Source organism: Taudactylus pleione, unplaced genomic scaffold (genome assembly GCF_031769625.1).
Source record: "Taudactylus pleione unplaced genomic scaffold, aTauple2 ptg000251l, whole genome shotgun sequence".
NCBI classification, from domain to species: Eukaryota; Metazoa; Chordata; class Amphibia; order Anura; family Myobatrachidae; genus Taudactylus; species Taudactylus pleione.
Genome location: NW_028284653.1, coordinates 4,866,508 through 4,892,915, shown reverse-complemented (window position 1 = coordinate 4,892,915; position 26,408 = coordinate 4,866,508). Strand labels below are relative to the sequence as shown.

The 26,408-nt window shown below is 43.9% G+C and overlaps 1 protein-coding gene across 1 annotated transcript in view; it reads right to left on the bottom strand.

Moving 5' to 3' along the window:
* Positions 1-3,315: 3,315 nt before the first annotated feature.
* LOC148515256 (integumentary mucin B.1-like) overlaps positions 3,316-26,408 on the bottom strand; it is a 43,874-nt gene continuing 20,781 nt past the window's right edge. The window contains exons 4-6 of the mRNA XM_088480250.1: positions 7,722-7,860; positions 5,029-5,114; positions 3,316-3,413 (exon numbers count right to left, since the gene is read on the bottom strand). Of these exons, the coding sequence (XP_088336376.1) occupies positions 3,316-3,413; positions 5,029-5,114; positions 7,722-7,860 (323 nt within the window). The remainder of the gene's footprint in view (positions 3,414-5,028; positions 5,115-7,721; positions 7,861-26,408) is intronic.

Genomic DNA, 26,408 nt, shown 5'->3' with positions numbered 1-26,408 from the left:
ATGGAATTGTCCTTGGGTCCTCCCATTGATGGGAGTAATGCTGGTGTTGAACCTCCCCATTTCGATACTTGAATGGGTGGCTGAACTAATAATGTTGCAGCACACAAAACGGAAGCTCGGAACAGAAAGGGGGAAGAGGGATTTAAAAGTCTGGTACTAAACATCTCTAATCATTGTGCTTCTGGGATTATGTATGGGAAGGCTGGGAGGGGAGGAGGGAGAACATCTCCAGATACCTTCACAAAATAGCCTCTCCATTTGGTGCTTGAGTTTCATCTTACCAAACATGGCTTTTATGATCAAGGAAAACCAGGTTGGTATCTACAAATCAAGGTTAAAAAATTGCATAGGAGTATTTTGCAAGTATATTTATTTGTGATTTTAGTTGAAATAAATACAGTATGAAACAAAACAATAAGCTCCAGAGCAGCAGCACAAATGCACAACACAAACGCACAGTGCTTGTATGGATACACTGGGGTAAGGCCTGCAGCATCACCTTGCTTATATGGATACACTGGGGTACGGACACATACACTGGGGTACAGCCTGTAGCATCACAGTGCTTATATGGATACACTGGGGTATGGCCTTCAGCGACACAGTATTTGTATGTATACACTGGGGTACGGCCTGCACCATCACAATACTTGAATGCGGAACAATCAGGGTCAGAGCTAGGGTGTGATAGTATGAAATATCAGAATGTATTAGGAGTGTGATATCAATGTGACCTATGTAAAGATGTTCAGAATGTATCTGGTGTGTGATATCTGTCTCAGTTGTATAAGTGATCTGTGTGTATCAATTTTGTGATATCTGTGTGACCTGTGTAAAATGATATGTGTGCATCAAGTGTTTGGTATTGATGTAACCTTTGTATACATCTCAGTGTGTACTAGGTGTGTAGTGTGTGTAAACTGTGTATAGTGATCAGTGTATTTCTGATGTGTACTGTGTTAGAGTGCAGTCTCCTGCATACATCCAGGCACTAGGACTTGGAGTTCGACCTCTGACCTGGTGACATAATAGTGCACATGCAACCTAGCATGTGCCACTGTGTAGAGTGTCAAAGTACTGTGCAGATGCATAGTACTTAGCTCTGAGGCATAAGAACCTGCTTACCTGCAATCATCACTGCAGTGACCACTGCTGTGTTCTACTGTACTCACAAAGGGCACTGTCATAAGGTAGGATACAAAGTCTCTAAATGGAGACCGAAAGATTAAAGTGGCATGCAGCAGAAGCTAAATAAAAGGAACGAGTCAGCCTTAAATGTCAGACAATTGCAGGAAGGACTGCTGGTACATGTACTCGGGAGCCACAAGGCATTTCAGTTGCAATCAAGAATGGTCTACATCAATGAGCATACTGTATGTGATCCCATAACAGTCACTTTATGTGAAATAGGTCTTCTATTCTAAAACAGGATGAGACTATCAACATGCAGTGCAACAACAGAGGTGCAAAAGATTTGTCTTACAGTGCAAAAACCCATGGACAGTCTTTACACATACTGTAGCTATTTGCCTTATTGATCCATGCACGGGTGGAGAAGAAGTCTGTAAACATAACCTTTGTTGTGAGTGAGGATAATAATACTGATAAGGGACTGACATCACAGCTCCTGACTGTTTTCCTGAAAGGATGAGGAGTGGAATGCATTTAACATGTGTTGATATGTTTTCATTGGTTATTTATTGCATAGCCCAATATTTTCTGGTTACATGTGAACTTTTTCAAAGTGTTTATAAGTATAATATGTGTTTTATGTAACCAGGTCAACCAAAAGTGAGGGGGGTGTTAGGGAGCAGTGTACTCTGGTACTGTCTCCTGCATACATCTGGGCACTAGGAGGCCTGACCTTTGACCCAGTATGCACCACTATGTACAGTGTCTCAGAATTGTGCGGACTTACCCTGATTACCCCTCTGGTGACCACTGCTGAGTTACCACTATTACCACCATTGTATTACCGCTGTTGCTGTTACTAATAAACCCAGTGTCCTGGTTAAGAACACCTGTGTTGCCTAACATCCACTTTCACATATGCTGTAACCCTATTGGAGTGACCCCAAGGTTCCACCAATAGTAAAGATACGGTTCAGTTTTACTCGTTTATGTGTTTATCGCAACACAGCAACTTTTTGGCTATCTGGCTCTTACTTTTTTTGGATAGCCAATAAGATTACTCAAACTTATATTAATAATATGGTGAAAAGAACAGAGTCAGAACCGAATCGCTCATCTATAGTATAGGGTAGGTAAATAATGTAGATTAGACATATTGAAAGAAGGTGTTTCAAAACAGTATCTTGCCTAGGACCCATGCATTTTTAATCTAGCTCTGGTTTATTTTCAGAAATAACAATTCAGTTATATAATAAATTAATTGGAATAATTTAATAAATAATAATGCAACGTAATTTATAAATAAAATATATGACTATGCCCTTTAGCTTCTTAAGTAAGGCACTGGAAAAACATGAACAGATGAGACATGATGATGAATTGGCTGTGATCAGATAGTTACAGTATAGAAGCCCAAATATATCCAGTGAGAGGTCTCCAGGATGTCTCCTATGTACAGCAAACCCTCTTTTGCATCCAGTCATCTACTGTACACATTTTTAATAATTGCACAATAGTGATACTGTATATGTTACATATTCTATTGGTAACTGTGATTGAACATAACTCTTTTGGTTAATGTAAATATCAGTGCCACATGCATACTACTTGCTATTTAATTAGTAATTTGTGCAGCTGAATAAAATGTGGCCAAAGAGAAACACAAATAAAACCTCACAGTTTCGACTACCTCAGTGAGGATCCCAAAAAAAGCTGCAGCAGCAAAAAAGGATTAATGGCCACATGGACCTGGGGCTGAAAATGATCAAAGGCCTATTGTAAGAATCAGAGGAGCTGTGACCAGTACTGTGTGGGCATGTACCCCCTCACTACACCATCAGCCCCAAAGTCTCCCTAAATACCTAAAGTGTTCATTTTGTGAGTCAAATAGAAATACAATGTTAGTACTTATGATTTATGGTCTACGCTGTGGCTAGCTGGGCGGCAGGTCATCATTATGTTGTCATGATGATGGGACTATTTTAATGTGGAGACATGGAGCCATAAACCTATCTGCTCCATTGTTAATCTAGCCCTGCTCAGCACTCCTTAGGTATCTATTCTCTGAGCTATGTGCACTGGCTTTCACTTTGCAGAGCGAACAGTATAATAAGTTATAACATGCTTCGAGTCTGCAGAAAATTCCTTTTCATTCCTTCCACAACGTGCAGAGCATTTTGCGCTTTACATTTTCTCTATAAATACTGACATCTGCAGATGCACAGCTAACATTACAATCTGTTCATCGCTGATCACGGCGGTACTGAAGCATGGAAAGACATCTGATCAACAAATAAGAAGTGGTTACAATAAGATCTTATTTGTTGATCATTTTGACGACTCCAGTTATGGCAAATAATACACTTACAGTACTCTACACTTAAGTGTATTATAATCATAGGCAATCGCAGAGGGGTTTCAGTCTGCTTGGAAACCCCCTCCCCAGCCCACACCATGACCACAATAGAAATAGTATTTTAGAATAGAATTTTACTAGCGCTGCATGTTCTTTTCAGTATCACAAATTAAATAATTAGCACCACCTGTGGATCTTCTAACATGTATAAGCCAGTAATAAATAACCTGTGCACCAAATAGGATATCTGGAAAACATTCACTGTTAGGTATGTGCTGCTATAGAGCCCAATATGTACATATTTGTCCAGGGCAGTGCTAGGTTCTTCTGCTGCTCCCCCAGACTCCTGGATTTGCTCCAATGCCCTGGAATTGTGCCCACATCCGAAATATAGGCATTCAGCTCAGAAAGGATGGACCTACTGCCGTATCTAATGACTTACTGTGATCGCTGGTCCTGTATATGCTGGAATTATGACACATAATATACTTTGTATGACGCATATTAAAGCTGGTTAAGTGCTAATTCTACCCTCTTTATGGACTGGCCACACTCACTCTAAAATCAGGCATTTGGAAACCCCCCTGTAGAAATCCTGCATTTGCCACTGATAATCATATTGTTTATTATTAGAGGGCATGATTCAGCAGAGGACGCAATTAGGCAATTTATGCAGATTGGGCGATTACTTGCCATTGCGCATGCATGCAAGTCGCACTGCGTGCACATCGCGATAGTTTTGCAATTATGTACACGCATAGAAATCATTTGCAAATTGAATGTCATGTTGTCATTGTTTGGGGAGGTAACTGCGGTGGGTGGTTAGGTGAACGCAGACGTGTCTGACCATTTAAACGCCATTCGGTGGGCGTGCATAAATGACCATTGCGATTGCTTTCACAGCATGAGACCGCTTTGCATGCGAGAAGAGCTGCAGTATTTGAGACAGGTCAGACCTGCAGCAATGGCCTCATGGCTGTCCGATCTGCCTCAGTGTTACCGATGTTTTTATATTTTTGCAGCTGTGTTCAGTGCGAAATTGCAGCTGCGATCGCATTTGCGTCCTCTGCTTAATCAGGCCCAGAGTTTGTGACTTCAATATATAATGCTAATTTGCACTCATGGGTCTTTCACTTGTTGTTTTTTCTGTTATTGAAATAAAAGATAAAAGTCCAGCAACACAATCTATCATTATTTGTCTCTTCATGCTATTTCATATTTTGAGAAATATGACAATACACAATAGTGTAATTATCTAATAAACCATGCAAGAGAAAGAAAATAGATAATATTTTTTTATTAATAAAGCAACACTGTAATACATGATATAATATCATGACCCCAATGCTCACTACAAATATACCTATAAAGCTTAGCACTAGCAGGTCTTAAAATGATTTACTTTTTGATTTTTTTTCCTAATAACGCATTAATTTAATCAATGTTAGAATTCTTAGCAATGATTATTTATTAATCACAATCTTCGCATTTGCAAGATGTTATGTGCTTGTATGAATATAACTTTTGGCTGCCGTTTTTACATGTCAGTGTAATATTTCTGTCTTCCGTTGTCTGTTGTTTGCAGCAGAAACAATCATTCACCACTATATGAAGATTGGTGTCATATCTGAAAAATACAGAGCAGTTATTCATAACTTGCCTTACTAATATAAAAAGGACAGACATTAATAATTCACATGGTTACATCAATGTAAAGTTATAGGATTCTCATTATTGCATGACCCAATTTTAATCTTATGGGGTTATCCCCTTTTAGTCAACTGCTCTCATTACATCCTCTCTCTCTATATAGCAGGTGAAGTGGAATATAGGGAAATACATTTGTTTGCTTATCTACTGAATAATGACTGTATGAATTTAGGGTCTCATTTAGACCCGGTAGCAAGCGCTGAGCGCCCACAACCTGGGTCGATGTTAAGGCCCTGCGCATGCGCAGCGGATGCACTGCACGTGCGCAAGCCCTGGAGCGAGAGAGAAACTCTCTCGCTCCGGAGCTCACTACAAAAGGGCCGGCTGTCGATGTTGATCAACAGCTCGGCCCGTTTTGTAGGCGGGGCGGGGAGGTGGCTATACAAACGGAGGCAGTTCTGACGGAACGCTTGCCGTTTTGTGGGTGGCCGCACTGACATCAGCAGTGATATCAGTGGGGAGTTTCCTGCTCGATCAAAGCAGGAAGCTCTCTGGGGCTTGCGGTTGCCGAGACCCAACCCTAGGGGCTCTTCGCAAGCCCCAATGGTTGCGATGGTCTTGACCATCGCGACCATCACCCTGGTCGGTCGCTAAGCTGTGGGTGGTAACCCACAGCTTAGCTAGCGACCAGGAGGCCGCACTAAAAAAAGAAGCGGCCGCCCTCATTCAGAGAGAGTGATCGCTTCTTGCGACTGCCTCTGAATGAGGGCCTTAGTCTTGTTAGCAGCATAAGTTGATAATAAGATTATATAAGATCCCCTAGGGGAGGAACCTCCCACTTGCTGCAACATAAAGGGAAGCATTTGATAGAGGTTGGATTGTCTAAATGTTTAGATGTATATTGCATCTAGCTTCAGGTATTATCGATTTAGAAGAACTCTAAACTGACAGCCACAAAGGACAACCAATCACAATATAGTAAGGAAAATGGCACAGATGAAATTTGTACCATGGAGACTACTGTGAAATTCTTGTTTATCTGGTAGATAAACATGCTCATGTGAGTACAACCTAATAGTAGTTGGCCACCTATTCAGTCTAGGAATGAAGTATATTTCCCACAAGATTGAAAAGGTCAGCAGCTAAGAGAATATCCCTCTCACACGGCCAGCAATAACCCGGGTTATTGCACAGGAACGCGCCGAAAACCCGGGTTACTATGCAGTGTGAAAGGGCAAGGTTGACAAAACCGGGTCGAGCAACCCAACATTTCAACCCTGGTAATTCGACCCCGCTCAGCATAGGAAGAGCTGACACTTGGCGATGATCTCATTCCCAAGCACTGGCTCAGTACATGTTGGCAGTGACATTATCGACCCAGCAACAAGCCTTGTCGGGCCACCAGTCTGAAAGGGGTCGCACCGTGTACAAAATCCTGGGTGCGACCCGACATTGTGATGTGAAAGGGGTATAAGAGATGAGACAGGAGGTCTGAGAAGAGCCTGGAGAAATAAATCTTGTTTGATGACAATTAAAGTTATTTATGTTTAAAAGTCTGACTATTGCTTACTGGAGGCCCTTTTATTTTTGTTCACCAAGGCACACAGCACTGACTGAGACAGTACAAGAGCTACTTCGGTGATACAATATAATACTGTGCTGACTGAAAGATCAGTATATGGACATTAATAATCGGGATGCATTCGGCATTCTGGCAGTCAGGATGCCGACGCTTACATTACTGGCACCGGAATCCAGGAGCCGGTCAGAATCCCGGCACCTGCAAGGTAAGTAGCGGGGTTGGGTGGAGAGTTAGGGTTAGGTTTAGGGGTTAGGGTTAGGTACTAGGGGGATGGTTAGGGTTAGGCATTAAGGGGGGAGGGTTAAGTTTAGGGTGCGGGGAGGGAGAGGTTAGGTTCAGGCACTAAGGGGGAGGTTAGGGTTAGGCACCAAAGAGGGAGGGTTAGGGTAGGGAGAGGGGGAGGGATAACATATCGACCAACAAGTGTCGGTATGTTAACCCAGTCGGGACCCCGGCATCAGGATTCTGACTGTCGGGATCCTGACTGTCGGCATTTCATACCGATCCCTATTAATCCTGTTGGGGAGGATTCCAAAATGTATCACATGAACAGATGGCAAACTAATGCACACCACTTTGGTCTCTTCTGATATATCTAAGGGGTCTCTCTGAGCAATTTCAGTTTGCACCACCTGAACTAAAAGGTAATCAGTGTGCTTAAAGCAATTAAATCCATTTTTTCTTTCTAATACTGTATATTTAGACCACAATATACCTATGATGTGCTATACAGTATAAAGTAAATTTTTGATCTGTAATAGTTATTTGTATTCAATCTTTATTATGAAACATCAGTACAAATACTGCATTTTAGGCCTTTTATTATACAAGTTTCAAAATTAGACTTCTTTGCAATTATTATTTATTATGGTATATAAATATATATGAAATGTGGTAGTACACTTTATAAAAGGATGTATTACAAATACAGCACAGGTTTCCAACTTTGATGCTTTGTTTAATGATACTCTTAAGACAGATTTGACAGCTGTGAAAATGTACCTTAGTCTATCTTTACATTCTCCATTGCATTTTGCCATTTCAACAAATGATGAGCAGGTTTGGATAACTTTATTCTCCAAATCAGAAACCTTAATGGATAATGCCATTGATACTGGTACTGGTTTACACAACATGTCACCTACATAGGAAAATGGAAAAAGAAACATACAGTATGTCTTGTCTGAAATTAATCAATTGTAACTTAGCCCACTGTAACAGCTGGTATCATTAGTCAGCCCTGCTGACATTCCCCTTTAGGACTTACCAGAAAATCTTGATCTTTTCTTGCATAACTGTTCTATAGGTGGGTACATACTGCAAAGATATATCTGCAGATACTGTATATCTGTAGATGATGGTCATTCATATACAGTGTACGACCATCATCTTCCAGGCAGCCGCGAGTCCCGCTGGTCCACCCCCCTACCTGCGGCTGCTGCTGCATGTGTACGGGTGATAGGCTGTGTGCCTATACACACACTTTCTGATGGACAGATATATCTGCAGATATATCTGTTCATAAGCTGTGCAGCACAGCCTACGCAATATGTCCGTTAACGATGTCATTCAAAGACATATTGCTGGTACACACTGGCCAACGGGCACAAGATATATTGGTTGATCAATTGATCGGTCAATATATCTGTCAGTGTGTACCCAGTGTTAGTGATTGCACCACAATAATGTAGAAGATAAAATTTTAAAGTTAACATTTTTTGCTAACTTCACAATAGTGTGCTTCTGTTTACGAACTATTAAACATATAAAGTTCACTTTTTTTTCAGGCCAACTTTTTTTTTTCCTTAAAAAGCTATTGGTAATGAAGGAGGGTAGTTTCATTCTAGAAAGAGATTTTAACATGGTCCTAGACTCAAACATATTCATTCCTTGTCCAACATTATCCAAACAAACTGCAAACTCCCAGTGAGTGACAATAATAAAATTAGCATATATTCAGGTTCAGAGCCACCATTAGGCAGCTTTAGTGCCAGACCCTACGGGGTACCAATGAGTCTGCGCCTGACCACAAAAAGAAAGGATGTCTTTGAAAGACAACTTTCACCTACATGATGCTTTTGGCTGCTGCGGATCCTATTCCCAGAATTTCCCTTGCGCTCTTCATGTGCTGTCAATCACTGGGCACTGTTCCCCTCTCCCCATGTCTGTACCCTTTCTGTTCTTCTGTGTACCATGCCCTCTCCCCATGTCTGTACCCCTTCTGCTCTTCTGTGTACTCTGTCCTCCCACACCAGTTCCCTTCTTCCCATGTCTGTACCCCTTATGCTCTCCTGTGTACTCTTCCCTCCCACCTGAGCCCCCTGTTCCTCTCTCCCCAAGTCTGTACCCCTTCTGCTCTCTTGTGTAGTCTGATCTCCAATCCCTGTGCCCCCCTGTTCACCACCCCCCATGAATGTACCCTTTCTGCTCTCCTGTGTAATCTGCCCTCCCACCTGTGCCCCCGTTCCCCTCTCCCCATGTCTGTATGCCTTCTGTTCTCCTGTGCACTCTGCCCTCCCACCCGTGTGCCCCCTGTTCCTCTCTCCCAATGTCTGTACCCTTTCTACTCTCCTGTGCACTCTGCCCTCCCACCCGTGTGCCCCCTGTTCCTCTCTCCCGATGTCTGTACCCTTTCTACTCTCCTGTGTACTCTGCCCTCCCACCCCTGTTCCCCTTTCCCCTTGTCTGTACCCCTTCTGTTCTCTTGTATAGTCTCCTCTCCCACCCCTGTGCCTCCTATTCACCTCTCCCCTTCTGCTCTCCTGTGCACTCTGCCCTCCCACCCCTGTTCCCCTTACCCTATGTCTGTACGTTCTGTTCTCCTGTGTAGTCTCCTCTCCCACCCTTGTGCCTCCTGTTCCCTTATGCTCTCCTGTGCACTCTGCCCTCCAACCCCCATTCCCCTTTCCCCATGTCTGTACCCCTTCTGCTCTCCTGTGTAGTCTCTTCCACCCCTGTGCTTCCAGTTCCCCTCTCCCTTTCTGCTCTCCTGTGCACTCTGCCCTCCCACCTTTATACACTTCTCCCCATGTTCCTTCTGCTCTTCTGTGTAACCTGCCCTCTCACCTGTGCCCCCTGTTCCCCTCTCCCCATGTCTGTACCCCTTCTGCTCTTCTGCGTACTCTGCCCTTCCACCCCTGTGCCTCTTCTTTCCATTTTATTGTCAGTGCAAAATATGCCCTATAGTGCATTTTACATTCTACAGACAGTGAAGCATAAATTGTAATGGGACCCAGAAACTGTCGAGTAGGACCCCAATTTTTTAAACTGAGAGGTCCCCGGGACCAACATATTTTTCCACTCACTGCAATCACTGCATTTACAGTACTTTAGGTTTCTGCATCTATACTAATACACCTCTACTGCAGAATACTATTAGTGTGTGGATTCTTCCTGAAGCTTTAATGGATATGTGTTCCTGTGGAATGTGTTACTTTCAAAACTGCATGTTACCATTGTGATAGATACAGAATATAGATATATATATATATATATATATATATATATTAGGGGTGTGCACCGGCCACTTTTCGTGTTTTGGTTTTGGATCTGGATCTTGATTGGTTTTGCCAAAACCACCCTTCCGTGTTTTGTGTTCTGGGTTTTGTGTTTTGGATTTTTTTTTTTTTTAAAAGCATAAAAACAGCTAAAATCACAGAATTTGTGGGTTTTTCTGCTCCTATGCTATTATTAACCTCAATAACCTTCATTTCCACTCATTTCCAGTCTATTCTGAACACCTCACAATATTGTTTTTATGGCCAAAAGGTTGCACCGAGGTAGTTGGATGACTATGCTAAGCGACACAAGTGGGCGGCACAAACACATGGCCCATCTAGGAGTGATACTGCATTGGCAGACAGGATAGCAGTTTGAAAAACTAGGCCCCAAACAGTACATAATGCAAAGAAAAAAAAGAGGTGCAAGATGGAATTGTCCTTGGGCCCTCCCACCCACCCTTATGGTTGTATAAATAGGACATGCACACTTTAACAAACCAATCATTTCAGCGCCAGGGTCTGCCACACGACTGTGGCTGAAATGATTGGTTCGTTTGGGCCCCCACAAAACAAGCTGGCAATTATTGTGTCCCTGCACAAACTGGCTCTACGGAGGCAAGATGTCGTCCTCATCCTCCTCATCCACTGATTCCTTGGATAAAACAGGAAAAAGGGATTTAGATGTCCCTGGACTGCTTACGGTCTTACCCAAAGTTTCTGAACTTGACAGTAACTTTTTATGAACGCGCTGCAGGTGCTGTATAAGGGAGGATGTTCCTAGGTGGTTAATGTCCCTACCCCTACTTATTTCACCTTTACATATGGTACATATGGCAAGACAGTTGTTGTCCGGATTTGGATAGAAATATTGCCAGACCAAAGAGGTGGAATGTTTGGTCTTCTGCCCAGGCATGACCGTGATGGGCTTTTTCATCTCACGGACAACAACTGTCTCCCCCGGAGCCTGATTTAAACAAACCACATCACCATCAGAATGCTCCTCGCCAACTTCCTCCTCAGTGCCAGCTACACCAGTATCCTCATCCTGTTGTACTTCAACAGTGACATCTTCAATTTTCATATCAGCAAGTGGACTGTGGGTGCTCCTTTCAGCACTTGCAGGGGGCATGCAAATGGTGGAAAAAGCCACCTCTTTCCGTCCAGTGCTGGGAAGGTCAGGCATTGCAACCGCCACCACACTTGGACTCTCCTTGGGGATTTGTGATATCTTCTTAGAACGCACAGTTCTTCACTGTGCTTTTGCCAGCTTAACTCGTTTGATTTTTTTAGCGGGAGGAGGGCTTCCATCGTCATGTGAAGCTGAACCACTAGTCATGAACATAGGGAAAGACCTTAGCCGTTCTTTGCCACTCCGTGTCATAAATGGCATATTGGCAAGTTTACGTTTCTCTTCAGATGATTTAAATGTTTTTTTCAAGGTCATTTTCCTGAAGTTTGTCATTTGGGATTGTATGTGCCCTCTACTATGACATTGGGCATCGGCCTTGGCAGACGACGTTGATGGCATGTTATCGTCTATGTCATGACTAGTGGCAGCAGCTTCAGAACTAGGAGGAAGTGGTTCTTGATCTTTCCCTATTTTATTTTTATCGGAGAAAGTTTGGTCCTCCATTTATGTTATATTGATATATACGTGCAGCTAAGGCGCACACAAACACAGAAAATAATTTTTTATTTTTGTTGGAGACTAGTGCACTTTGTGGGTTACACCACCCTTAAAGAAATGAGCCAGCCATGTCATGACTAGTGGCAGCAGCTTCAGAACTAGCAGGAAGTGGTTCTTGATCTTTCCCTATTTTATTTTTATCGGAGAAAGTTTGGTCCTCCATTTATGTTATATTGATATATACGTGCGGCTAAGGCGCACACAAACACAGAAAATAATTTTTTATTTTTGTTGGAGACTAGTGCACTTTGTGGGTTACACCACCCTTTAAGAAATGAGCCAGCCGGCCCTTTACTTATGGGACACAGGCGCACGCTTGGCGCTGCTCCTTTGTTGATGCACGTGCAGCTACAGCCCACACAATTCACAAACACAGAAAATATTTTTTTATTTTGTTTGGAGTGCCCTTTGGGGGTTACAGCACCCTTTAGCGGACAATCCAGCTGGCCCTTTATTTATGGGACACAGGCGCATGCTTGGCACTACTTTATTGATGCCCGTGCGGCTACTGCGCACACAATTCACAAACACAGAAAATATTTTTTTATTTTGTTTGGAGTGTACTTTGGGGGTTACAGCACCCTTTATTGGTCAAGCCAGCCGGCCCTTTACTTATGACACAGGCGCACGCTTGGCACTACTTTGTTGATGCACGTGCGGCTAGTGCGCACACAATTCACAAACACAGAAAATATATATATATTTTTTTGCACTTGGGGGGAGCACCCCTAATGGACAGAGCACCCCCTGGACAACACTACAGCACCCCTTTAGGACTGGGACTCTGCACAAGACTTTGGAGTGCACACAGCCCCTATGGACAACTGACTGCACAACACAGTCCAGCCAGCCCCTATGGACTTTGGAGGAGTGGACACAGCCCCTATGGACAACAGCAGCACAGCACAACACAGCCAGCCTCTATGGACTTTGGAGGAGTGGACACAGCCCCTATGGACAACAGCAGCACAGCACAACACAGCCAGCCCCTATGGACTTTGGAGCAGTGGACACAGCCCCTATGGACAACAGCAGCACAGCACAACACAGCCAGCTCCTATGGACTTTGGAGGAGTGGACACAGCCCCTATGGACAACAGCAGCACAGCACAACACAGCCAGCCCCTATGGACTTTGGAGGAGTGGACACAGCCCCTATGGACAACAGCAGCACAGCACAGCACAACACTACACTGCACTACACTACACAGCCCAGCCAGCCCTAACTCCCACCCTCCCTCTTCACTGTCCACAGCCGAGTGAGAAAATGGCGCTGACGCGGTTACCTTATATAGGATCCAAAACCCGCGAGACCCGGAGGGTGGGATGATGACTGTGAGGACATGGGATGTGTGTTACAAATTTACTGGCAGCATCTCAGTCATTGCAGAGATCAATTTACTTTTTAGTCCTTTTGTGTCCCCCCTTCCCGTCTCCTAGTGTATGTGTGATCATTCTCAGGACACACATTTCCATTAGCATGTCTATTATGTACTGTAATATAATAATGTAAGTAATTGTAATGTTTAATACTGGATAAGCCTTGATGTTAGCCTGGTCCATATGTCTGTGTTATTTGTAACCACTAGAGCAAGGTGACACCTCCCAGAACAAAAGACCCTCTAAGTTAATTCTCACCTCCCCAGGGGATGCTCAGGATTTACTCCTCCTTCCATTTGCCTGTTTTGTGTCTCACGTGAATCTGGTAGCCCGAACGGAACCATCCCAGCAGGTGTTTGTCAGGGAAGTAATATCAGGAGGAGGTAGGAGAAAGTGACAGCATAAGGGACCCGCACCAATCAGGAGACTGTGCAACCCCCCCTGGGTGGTCACAATATCGTGGGAAATTGGAAGATTTTAAAACATGTCACCGAAGGCAACTCCAGATGTTAGTCGCTGACTTTGGCTAAGAGGTCTCGTTCTGCTAAGGTGCTAGTGGAACGCATCACCAGTTCTCTGTGGATTTATACTTTGGAAATTCTGCAAGGACCTATACGCTATTCATTGCTGTGTGTTCTGTGATTAGCTTCTACTGTATGGGATCCTGGAATCAATTGTTTGGACCCAGGGACTATCACTGCTGTGTGATCTCTGATAGTTTCTATGTGTGGGGTCCTGGAAGCGATTGAGTGGACATACGCTATTCACTGCTGTGTGATCAGTGATAGTTTCTACTGTGGGGACTGAGGGTCTCAAGCTATTTTGTGGAATTGTTCTGGGACATTATACTCTACTGGGACTGCCTCTGTCTGGACTGCTACCTGTTTATTGCCTGTTCACTGTATTTACCGCTTGTCCTGACATATCATCTGTTGCTGTGTGCTGTGGAAAAATAAACCATCACGTTGGTTTCATCTGCTCGGTGTCTGGGTGATTGAGAGAACCCCATATCCTCACAATGACGTTTTGCCTCGATTTCAGATCCGAGTCAGGCGGGAAAAGTCGAGCCTGGCTCGGATCGGCCTCGGATCGGGGGGGCTCGGGGGGGTTCGGATTTCAGAAATCCGAACCTGCTCACCCCTAATATATATATATATATATATATATATATATATATATTCTGTATCTGTTAGAGATGTGCGCCAACACCCGTGTTTTGGTTTTGGATCTGTACAGTATCTCTTTCATGTTAAGATCTGGGGGCCTGATTCACTAAAGATTGCTATGGCGGCTGCAATTGCACACGCAGGTCTGCTGTGAAAACATGCTAATGTCTGCAATTGCAAAGCCGTCACACGGCCAGCATAGAGATGCCCACTTCCTCTATTTCACATCCATAATACCTTGCAGTGCTGCATATACATCGGGAACATCGAGTAACATTGGCCCCTCATGCACAATTACAGCGGGTCAGACCTTACTCAGAAATTGCTAACCACGTCATACGCAGAGAACACAAAAACTGTGTATGCCATCGCAGTCGCTAATTTATGCACGCCCATGTAACAGCGTTCAAACGGACTGGCACGCCTGAGTTTCTCCAACCCCTGTCACCATCCCCAAATGCTGACTACCCGTCATTCACTCTGCGATGGTTTACCGTAGCCTGTGTGATCACAATGAGATTACAAAGCTGTCATCGTGCACACGCACTGCGGTGCATACGCATGCGCAGTATGCAACAATCAGCAGTCTTCATATGCTGTTGCATTTGTGATCTATCCTGAATGAGGCCCTGAATTTGGTTTTGGCAAAACTACCCTTTCGTTTTTTATGTGTTGGATATGTATTTTTTTCTAAAAAATCATGAAAACAGCAGAAATCACATTATTTGGGCCTGCTTTTGTTCCTACAGTATTACTAACCTCGATAACATTCCTTTCTAGTCAGATTTGACCACCTCCCAGCTCACAATATTGATTTCATCCAGTTTAGTCCAAAAGGTTGCACGAAGCTAGCTGGCTGACTAAGCTAAGAGACAGCAGTGGGCGTCATAAACATGTGGCAATTCAGCTGCCAACATGTCACATTTAGGAAACAGAGTGGCACTGCAGCGGCAGACAGTATGGCAGTTTAATAAACTATACAACCCCATAGAAAGAAAACAAGAATGTTTGAAGGCAGGGAAAGGACACACACAATGGCTAATGTTCGTTGGGAGCCAATTCATCTACCAGTATATTTTTGAAGTATGGGAGGAAACCAAAGCAACTGGAGGGAACCCATACAAGCACAGGGAGAACATACAAACTCCACACAGTTGGGACTGTGGTGGGAATCAAATCCACGACCTAAGTGCTGTGAGGCAGTAATGCTAACTTTTACATGTTACCAAGCAGTACTGGGAGATGCTGACTTTGGCCTGAAAAAAATCTAGACCTTTTTGGCATTTAGCAACCACACACATTTTAGTAGCTGTGGCAACTCATCTTGAAACATGGCACATCTAAGAAACAAGAGTGGCACTGCAGTGGAAGTGTTACAAGTTTCCGGCACGATTTGTCACACTTCAACATTTCGGTGATCTCCCCTACTACTTCCACCAACTGTTGCTAGGCGATCTGGATGCCAGATGACATCACGCATTACTGGGAACACAGGATTATTGTTTGTGGTTCTGATCAGTTCCCCACCTTTTTTATGCTTAGCAGCATCCTTACTGCTTTGCTGGATATAGCATCTTAGAACATGCCTTCCAGTTCCTACTATGTGGATTCTGGGCCTGATTCAGACTTGGGAATAGAAGCCCTGATTCAGAGCCGGACGCTCTGACAGAGCGCTCGCTCTGAATCAGGGCCGGGCTATTTTTTTTTAGAACGGCCTCCTGGCCACTCGCATAGCTGTGGGTGACCACCCACAGCTATAGCGAGCGGCCAGGAAGATGGTCGCGATGGTGAAGACCATCTCGACCATCGGGCTTGCGACGAGACCCTTGTGGTAGGGTCTTGTTGCCGCAAGCCCCAGAGAGATTTTGGCTCTAACAGAGCCGAAATCTCTCCCACTGACATCACTGGTGATGTTAGTGGGGCCGCCCCAAATGGAGGCGTTCACATGGGAATGCATCCTTTTGGGCAGCCACTCCCCTGGCCCGCCCACCAAAGGGGGCGAGCTGTCACTCAACATAGACAGCTCACCCCCTTTGTAGCGAGACCCAGAGTGACGGAGTGCCCGTCGCTATCCGGGTCTCGCGCATGCGCATGACTGAGCCGCACTGGCCCACCATCGACCCGGTTACGAGCGCACAGCGCTTGCAACCGGGTCTGAATCAGGCCCAGAGTGAGATATGTCTCTCAACTGATCATCTTGGAGAAACCATGCTGCACTGCAGGTGGGGCAGATTTAAAATGTGCAGAGAGATTTAGATTTGGGAGGAGTGTGTCCAAACTGACATCTAACTTGTAGAGTAATAATAAAGCTGTGCAGTATTTGTGGGCTACATGCAAAAGCAGCCAGTATTTACCCCACATGTAAAAAAAAAATTTGTATTTACACCCCTTGCATTGCAATATGGTTTGTTCAGGTTCACAGTTGAGAGAGATATCTCACTCTGTTCCCAACTCTGAATCAGGCCCTCTGTCTCTGCGTGGTTGTTCTTCACCATGGTAACTCCAGGTTACATCACTACCAATGGCTGTACCAGCCGCATCATGGCTATCTTAGCCATACCACAGTGATTCCAGGCTGTATCAATACCACCGGCGGTACCAGCTGCATCACGGCTAACTTAGCCGCACCATCATCACTCCAGGCCACATCTATACCTCCGGATGTACCAGCCACATCACAGCTAACTTAGCTGCATCACAGTCACACCAGGCCACATCTAATACCACCGGCTGTACCAGCCACATCATAGCTAACTTAGTTGCATCATGGTCACACCAGAACGCATCAATTACCACCAGTTATACCAGCTGCATCATGGCTTACTTAGTCGTACCATGGTCACTCCAGGCTGCATCAATACCACCAGCTGTACCAGCCGCATGATGGCTAACTTAGTCCCACCATGGTTACTCCAGGCTGCATCAATACCACCGGCTGTCCAGCCACATCATGGCTAACAAAGTTGCATCATGGTCATTCCAGGCTGCATCAATTACCATCAGCTATACCAGCTGCATCAGCAGGTGGCTGTTATTGGCAGAAGACCTTGCCTTGTGGTTCTGGGGGTTTACACAGTGAGTCCTGGGATACTGAAACATTATAGGCGGCCAAACATTTGTGACATGCATGGATCCTTCACAGAATCCAGCTCAGATCCTTGCTGGCCAGATTCGAGTCCTTACTCACAAGGTACAACAGCTCTCACTCAGAGTTGAAGATGTTCGTTCTACATCAGTTCAAATGAGCCATTAGGAACCTAAGATGAATCTTCCTGACCGATTTTTGACCGAATCTTTGACCGATTTTAGGAACCTAAGATGAATCTTCCTGACGGAATCATAAAGAGTATCTCAATTTTCAAAGGAGCTGTAAACTCTATTTTAGATAATGCCCTATATCTTCCAGAACTGAGGTGCAACGCGTTGGAATAATCTTTTCTTTACTTTAAGGAAATCCTCATACCTGGGTGTTTGGATAACCGTCCACACATGAAGCTCTTCAGTCTGTGGAAGCATTTTTTAAAGCATTAGGTCTCCTTTATGATGACCCAGATAAAGCTGCTTTGGCAGAGGCAATGCTGCACTCTCTTAAACAGGGGTAGAAGGCATCAAAAGACTACTGTACAGAATTTTGTAAATGGGCAGTGGACTCTGGTTGGAATGATTCTGCTCTTCAAAGTCAGTTCTGTTTAGGGATTTCTGAATCTATTAAAGATATTTTGGTTCAACATCATGTTTCTGAAAGTCTAGACTATCTTATGCACTTAGTAATCCACATAGATCGTCACTTACATGAATGTAGACATGAGAAAGATCTACCCACAAGATCACCTAGGCTTTCCACTTGGGTTCCTCCTCCTGAATTTGAAGAACCTATTCAGATGGGAGTCTTTCATCTACCTCCAAAACAAAGACATAGAAGGCATGCTTTGCAACTCTACATGTACTGCGGTGCCAAGGGACACTCAGTTAAGAATTGCCCCAACAAACCAGTAAATAGCAAGGCCTAAATGTACATGTAGGACTCACATCAGTTTCCCCAAAATACTCTGTCTTGGTGCCTGCAGTTATTCAGATTTCTGGAAAGAAATTTGTTACTACAGCTTTCTTGGACAGTGGATCAGTTGCCAACTTCATGGACTTATCCTTTTTCAAAAGCCTGTGAATTCCTGCTATCCCTCTTTGTGTTTTCCAAACAAAAGGCTAATATACTTCCACCTCACTGGCCTCATCACTGTATGATCACTCTCATTCCTGGTGCCAAGTTACCCAAAGGTCATTTGTATGCCTTGTCAATTCCGGGGAATAAGGCCATGGAGGAATATATCAAGGATGTACTCGCCAAGGGTTTCAACCGCCCTTCCAAATCTCCAGTCAGAGCAGTAGTCTTTGTTGTTGAGAAAAAAGACAGGTCGCTTAGACCCTGTATTGATTACAGAGGTCTAAACAACATTACTATCAAGAACTCTTATCCTCTGCTCTTGATTTCTGTTCTTTTCGATAAATTATGTGAAGTGACCATCTTCTCCAAAATTGGTCTCCGGGGAGCGTGTAACTTGATCCGCTTAAAGAAAAGAGATGAATGGAAGACAGCTTTTAACACTCACTCCAGACATCATGAGTACCTGGTCATGTCTTTTGGACTTGCTAATGCTCCAGCTGTCTTCCAGGATCTTATCAATTATGTCCTCCATGAGTTTTTGGGTGTTTTTGCTGTTGTATACCTGGACGATATTTAGATTTTTTCTCAATGCATGGATCAACATCTTCAACATGTCCAGCAGGTACTACAAAAGCTGCAAGAAAACCATCTTTAAGCTAAACTCAACAAATGTGAATTTGAAGTGACAAAAGTGTCTTTTCTGGGATATATCATCTCCTCTCAGAGCTTCTGCATGGATCCTAGTAAGGTCAAAGCTATTCTGGACTGGATTCAACCCACAACTCTCAAAGCTATCAAATGCTTTCTTGGATTCGCAAATTATTATAGGAGGTTCATCAATTATTTTTCTTCTATTGTGGCTCTGATTGTGGAATCAACTAAAAAGGATCTGACACCTCAAACTGGTCCTTCGAAGCTGTGCAAGCTTTGATAAACTGAAGGCTGCTTTCATCCATGCTCTTGTCCTTCATCATCCTAATCCAGATCTACCATTTATTGTCGAAGTAGATGCTTCTGTGGTTGGTACTGGAGCCATAATATCCCAGAAGGATCCCCAAGACAATAAGTTGCATCCCTGCACATTTTTCTCCTGAAAATGTGCCACTGCTGAGAGAAACAATGATGTGGGCAATCGTGAGTTACTAGCAATCAAATGGGCTTTTAAAGATTGGAGACATTGGTTAGAGGGGGCCAAATATCAAGTCATTGTTCTAACTGATCATAAGAACTTGGCATACTTTGAGATAGCAAAAAGGCTAAACTCAAGACAGGCACGTTGGGCTTTATTTTTCCCCTGCTTCAATTACATTATTTCTTTCCATCTGGGGTCAAAAAATATCAAGGCAAATGCCCTTTCCAGGAGTTTTTTGCTGGCCCAACAAACCCTGGAATCCGAGGATCCTATTGTTCCTAGTTCTCATATCCATTTGGTGGTTGCACATAGTTAGGCAGATTCTCTGCAAGCTGCTCAGTTGGATGATCCACCTGGAAAACTTGTGGAGTTATTATTCATCCCAAAAAGACTCTGGGAAGCATTTCTTGTGTACTTCCACTCTCAATGAGCCATAGGTCATCCTGGTATTTCCAAAACTATATGAGTCGAAGCAGGAATGGTCTTGTTAAACTGAAAGGCAGCTGGTTTAATGGGAGTATTTAGATTCATGGAATTAAACAAATATATAAAAACTGTAACACAAGTTCATGGGTGAACTAAGGATAAATGTTCAATTGCTGGGGAACTGCAAAACAAGTGTCAGATAATAAAACAAATCCAATAGATGTGAAGCAGAGAAGCAGGTGTGTGATAATGAATGAATCCAATTGATGTGAGGCAGAGAAACAGGTGCTTGGTAATGAACTGACAAAGAAGAAATTCCAATGGAGGTATACTGAGGATCAGAGGGCTGTAAAATGCAGTGGGTTCTGAGTGCATGCGGCTGGTCAGTAACAAGTGGAGGGTGAGACGTGGGGTATAGCTTGTGCAGGAATCCTGGGAACTGCCTGGAATGCTGACAGGAAGCATATGAGACACTGCTGAGACTGAAATATACCAAGGCTAGGGAGCACAGAGAACTCTCACACAGCAAGGCTGAGAACATGTTGCTGAACACCCTTAACTACCATGGGAAGGTGCAAGATAGGCTGCTGAGAGTCACATGTAGAGCTCCAACCTGATTGGCCCATTCAGGTCACATGCCCAAAACCAAGATGGTGGCATCCAGCAGTCTGCAGCATGGAGAAGCTGCCAGTCTTACCTGTACCAGCATGGCCTGTTCCCCCGGGACCACCTCGCGCCAACCTCCAGGAACCGGCACCCCCACCTGTAGGACTGCGCCAGAGTGCTCGCACAGGTAGAGACCATGAGCCAGCAGGAAAGGATGCTCTGGTCATGACAGTACCCCCTCCTCTACAGGTGACCTCTGGACACTTTCCAGGCTTCTCTGGGTTGGAGGTATGGAACTTGCGGTTGAGACTAGGAGCATGGACATCCTCAGCTTTGATCCAACATCACCTCTCAAGACCATAACCCTTCCAGTCCAGCAAATATTATAAGTGTCCATATCGCATACTAGAGTCTAGGATTTGTTTCACCTCGAACTCAACCCCCTTCTTGGTAACAACTTTAGGAGGTGATGGCAGGACTTTGAGAAATTTGTTAAGAACAAGGGGTTTCAATAGGGAAATATGGAATGAATTAGGGATCCTGAGGTAGGAAGGAAGCTGCAGTTTGTAAGCCACTGGGTTGATGATCTCAATGATGGAGAACGGGCCAATAAATGGAGGTGGAACTCTGAAGCATAGGTTGTGAGTACACAGCCAGACCTGACCCCCTACTTGCATTCTGGGAACAGTTCTGCACTTTTTATCTGCACCCCTTTTGTATCACTGAGAGGTCTTGAGGAGGGTAGCATGAACTTGTGACCATATATGGGCAAACCTCTGCAGGGTAGAGTCAACAGCTGGAACATCATAGACTGGCAGGTCTTTAACTTCAGAAACCCTTGGATGGAGACAATAGACAATATAAAATTGTGACTGACCAGAAGACGAGTGATACGAGGAATTATGTGCAAACTAAGCCCATGGAAGAGACTCTGATCAATTATCCTGGGAGGATGACATGTAAATTCTCAGAAAAGTCTCTAGGTCTTGATTCACCCTTTCTGTAGATCCATTGCTTTGAGGATGGTAGGCTGTGGAGAAATTTAATTTGACTTGCAAGATGGAACAGAGCGCGCTCCAAAACTTTGCCACAAACTGAACCCCACGATCCGACACTATCTCAGTGGGGAGTCCGTGCAGGCAGAATATGTGAAGTACAAATAGATGAGCCAACTCAGAAGTGGAAGGTAGCTTTTTAAAGTGGAATGCAATTGACCATCTGGCTAAAAAGGTCGACTACCACCCAGATGGTGGTATACCCATTGGAACCTGGCAAGTCTGTCACAAAATCCAAGGACAGATGTGCCCATGGATGGGATGGAATGGGAAGAGGCATCAGGTCTCCAGCAGGAGCTTGTCTGGGGGTCTTGTGTTGGGCACACTGGGTGCAAGAAGCAAAGAACTCCTCCACCTCTTTTTTCATAGTGGGCCACCAATAAGAGTGTTGCAGAAATTCCAACGTCTTGCTGTTACCTGTATGGCCTGAGAAGTGGGATGCATGAGCCCAGGACAGCAGTTGTTTCCATAATTTCATTGGTTCCATGAAGGTTCTGCCAGGGGGAGGTTGCACTTGAATACTGGCAAAGACTCTGGAGTCAAGGACTGGTGTTTCCCAGAGGACTTCCATATTGTTGTCAGGAGTGAAGGAGCGTGACATGGCATCAGCCTTTTGATTGAGGGATTCTGAACAAAAAGTCAGTGTGAAGCTGAAGCGGGCAAAGAATATGGCCCAATGAGCCAACCTAAGGCTGATACATTGTATATTCTTTAGAAACAGCAGGTTTCTATGGTCTGTATATACCATGAAAGGTATATACCACGTATATACCATGTACACTGCTTCTTACCCCTCCATCACCCAAACCATCTGCTACTATCTGTGCACAAGATCTTGCTTCCTATTTTAGGGACAAGATTGATCAGATCCAAAATGAAATAGTATGCTCTTCCTCAGCTAGTGACCTGCTCAATTCCCTTCCTGAACCCTCTGGCACATTCTCCTCATTTAATCTCACAAAAACGAAGATGAAGTATCTACACTCTTCTCATCCTCCTACTTTATTACCTCTCCTCTAGATCCTATACCCTCACAAATCAGTAAAGCTTTGTCTCCTGTGCTTATCCCAACCCTAACTAAACTCTGTAATCTCTCTCTCTCTACTGGCAACTTTCCATCACTGTCCAAGCACGCAGTGATTACTCCCATTCTGAAAAAACAAAATTCTGACCCTAGTACTGTCTCAAATTACCATCCTATCTCCCAGCTCCCATGCCCCTCCAAGCTACTTGAGAGACTTGTCTACACCCACCTCACACACTTTCTTAACTCGCAAAAATTATTGGACCCACTTCAGTCCGGCTTTCGTTCCCAACACTCCACAGAGACAGCACTGACTAAGGTAGTAAATGATCTTGTCACTGCCAAGGCTAAAGGGCATTACTCATTCCTAATTCTTCTAGATCTCTCTGCTGCTTTTGACACTGTTGACCACTCTCTTCTCATACAAACACTGCAATCCCTAGGTCTTAAGGACACAGCTCTTTCTTGGTTTTCTTCCTACCTATCTGATCGCTCTTTTACTGTTCATTTTTCTGATTCTGCCTCCTCTTCGCTACCTCTATCAGCTGGAGTACCGCAAGGCTCTGTCTTAGGTCCTCTGCTATTCTCAATCTATACCACCTCTCTTGGCAAACTAATCAGCTCTTTTGGATTTCAGTACCATCTGTATGTGGATGATACTCAAATCTACAATTCCTCAGATTTATCTCCATCTGTATTGGTCCGTGTCACTGAATGTCTTTCTGCCATTTCATCTTGGATGTCATCTCGCCACCTGAAACTTAATATTTCTAAAACAGAATTCATTATATTTCCACCAGCCAATAACAGTTACCAACCTGATCTCTCTATCACTGTTGATACCTCGACCATCCACCCCACCCCACAAGCTCGCTGCCTTGGTGTCATCCTTGACTCTGAACTGTCCTTTGTTCCCCACATTCAATCTGTCTCAAAATCATGTTACATACATTTAAAAAACATATTCAAAATTCGACCATATCTCACACAAGACACTGCAAAAACTCTAATCCATGCACTTATTATTTCCCGCATTGACTATTGCAATAGCCTCCTTACTGGTCTTCCCAAAAACAGGCTATCACCATTACAATCCATTATGAATGCAGCTGCAAGGCTTATCTTCCTTGTGAAACGTTCTTCTTCTGCTGCCCCGCTCTGTCAGTCCCTCCATTGGTTACTGGTTTTCTACCGTATTCAATACAAAATACTGTCACTTACACATAAGGCTATTAACCAAACCACACCAACATACATCTCTTCACTCATCTCAAAATATCTCCCAGCCTGACCTCTCCACTCAGCACAAGATCTGCGTCTCTCATCTCAAGCATTACTTGCTCCCATTCATGGTTACAGGACTTTCTTCATGCTGCACCCACTCTATGGAATAAACTACTCGCACAATAAGACTTTCCTCTAGTCTCCAATCCTTCAAGCGATCCCTGAAAACTCACCTCTTCAGGTAAGCTTATCAAATTCCAGAACCTCCCACATAACCTTCATAGCTTCCATATCTAATTCCATCCCCTTTTAACAGTCCACACTCAATCTCACACATTGTCTTTCTCTCACATCCTCATGACATTTGGTCGACATTCCTGTGTGACTGGATCATGCAGCCAACCAAGAAACTGTGCATTCTGGCTGGACCAAAATGCAATATATAGCACCTATCCTTGTGTATCAATGCCTATTTCCCTATAGATTGTAAGCTTGCGAGCAGGGCCTTCCTACCTATATATCTGTCTGTTATTACCCAGTTTTGTTCTATTAATGTTTCCAATTGTAAAGCGCAATGGAATATGCTGTGCTATATAAGAAACTGTTAATAAATAAATAAATAAATGAAAGGATACTTGGCACCTTCGAGGAGATAACGCCACTCTTCTAGGGATAACTTGACCACCAGCAATTCCTGTTCTCCAATGGCATAATTCTTTTCCAATGGGGAAAACTTTTAAAAAAAGAAATCACATGGGTGGATCCTGTTGTCTTCAAATCTCTGCAACAGGACAGCTCCCACTGCCTCCAAGGAGGCATTCACCTCCAGAAGAAAAGGCCTGTTGGTGTCTGGCTGCCTTAGCACTGGAGCGAAGATGAAAGCCTGTTTTAACAGTTGGAAGGCTGTTTCTGGCTCTGGAGGCCACTTGGAGGGACTGGCTCCTTTATGGGTCAAGGCTGTTATATGAGCCACCAGAGAAAAGAACCCCATAATGAATCATCTATAGTAATTAGCAAAGCCGAGAAGTCTTTGGACTGCTTTTAAGGAGGTGGGGCGAGACCAATCCAGGATTGCTTTAACCTTTTTTGGATCCATCTCCAATCTGGAGCCCGAGATGATATACCCCAAGAATGGAATGGAAGGGACTTTGAACATACATTTTTCAAGCTTGAAGTATAGATGATTCTCTCTTAGCCGTGACAGGACTTCTTTGATGTGGGCTTGATGTTCTTGGAGAGTGGATGAGAAAATTAAAATATTGTCCAAATATACCACCACAGAAATGTAAAGCAGATCTTTGAATATCTCATTCACAAAGTTTTGGAAAACTGCAGGGGCATTACAGAGTCCAAATGGCTTCACCAGGTATTCAAAATGCCCATCTCGGGTATTGAAGGCAGTTTTCCATTTGTCACTGACTCGGATCCTAATGAGATTGTGGGCCCCATGTAAATCAAGCTTTGAGAAGATAGAGGCACCCTTGACTTGGTCGAACAATACTGTTATGAGTGGTAGCAGGTATTGATATTCTTTATAGTGATATCATTCAATCCTCTATAATCAATACAAGGTCGGAGACCCCCATGCTTCTTGGACACAAAGAAAAATCCATCACCGGCAGACGTGAATTGGCGGATGAATCCCTTACTCAGGTTTTCCTGGATATTTTGTGACATGGCTTTGGTTTCAGGTTACGATAGAGGGTAGGCATAACCTCAAGGAGGAGATTTGCCTGGCATCAGATCAATTGGACAGTCCCAGTCTCAGTGTGGAGGTAAGATATTAGCTTTGTTTTCAGAAAACACATCTGAGAATAATCTTTATGCTTTAGGAATTTGCAGGTGTTCTGATGTCTGTATTTTCCTTATAGGTTTAATAATTGGAAGACAATACTTCTGGCAAGCATTGCCCCAGGACTGTACTTGCATGGAGTTTCAATCGATTTTGGGATTGTGTTTATACCCAAAGCATCACATGATGTGATATGAGGATATCCCTGGCAGTGTAATCAAAAAACTGATGAGCTCAGAATGAAGGGCTCCTATGCAAACTATTTGGGGTTGTGTCCATTTGGAAATTGTACCATTGACAATGGGATGGCCATCAACAGCCAACAAGGTAAAGGCATGGTTGTGGGAGATACAAGGCACTAGAAGCTTTCTAGCAAGTTTGAGAGTAATAAAGTTCTCTGCCGCACCAGAATCCAGGAGAGAAGAAACGAACACAAGTCCTTGCTTCAAGTCTAGGGCTATGAGTAGAGCAGACTAAATATTTCCTGAGGATGGAAGCACTACTCCCAACCGAATGTCCCTGGAACTGGTTAGGA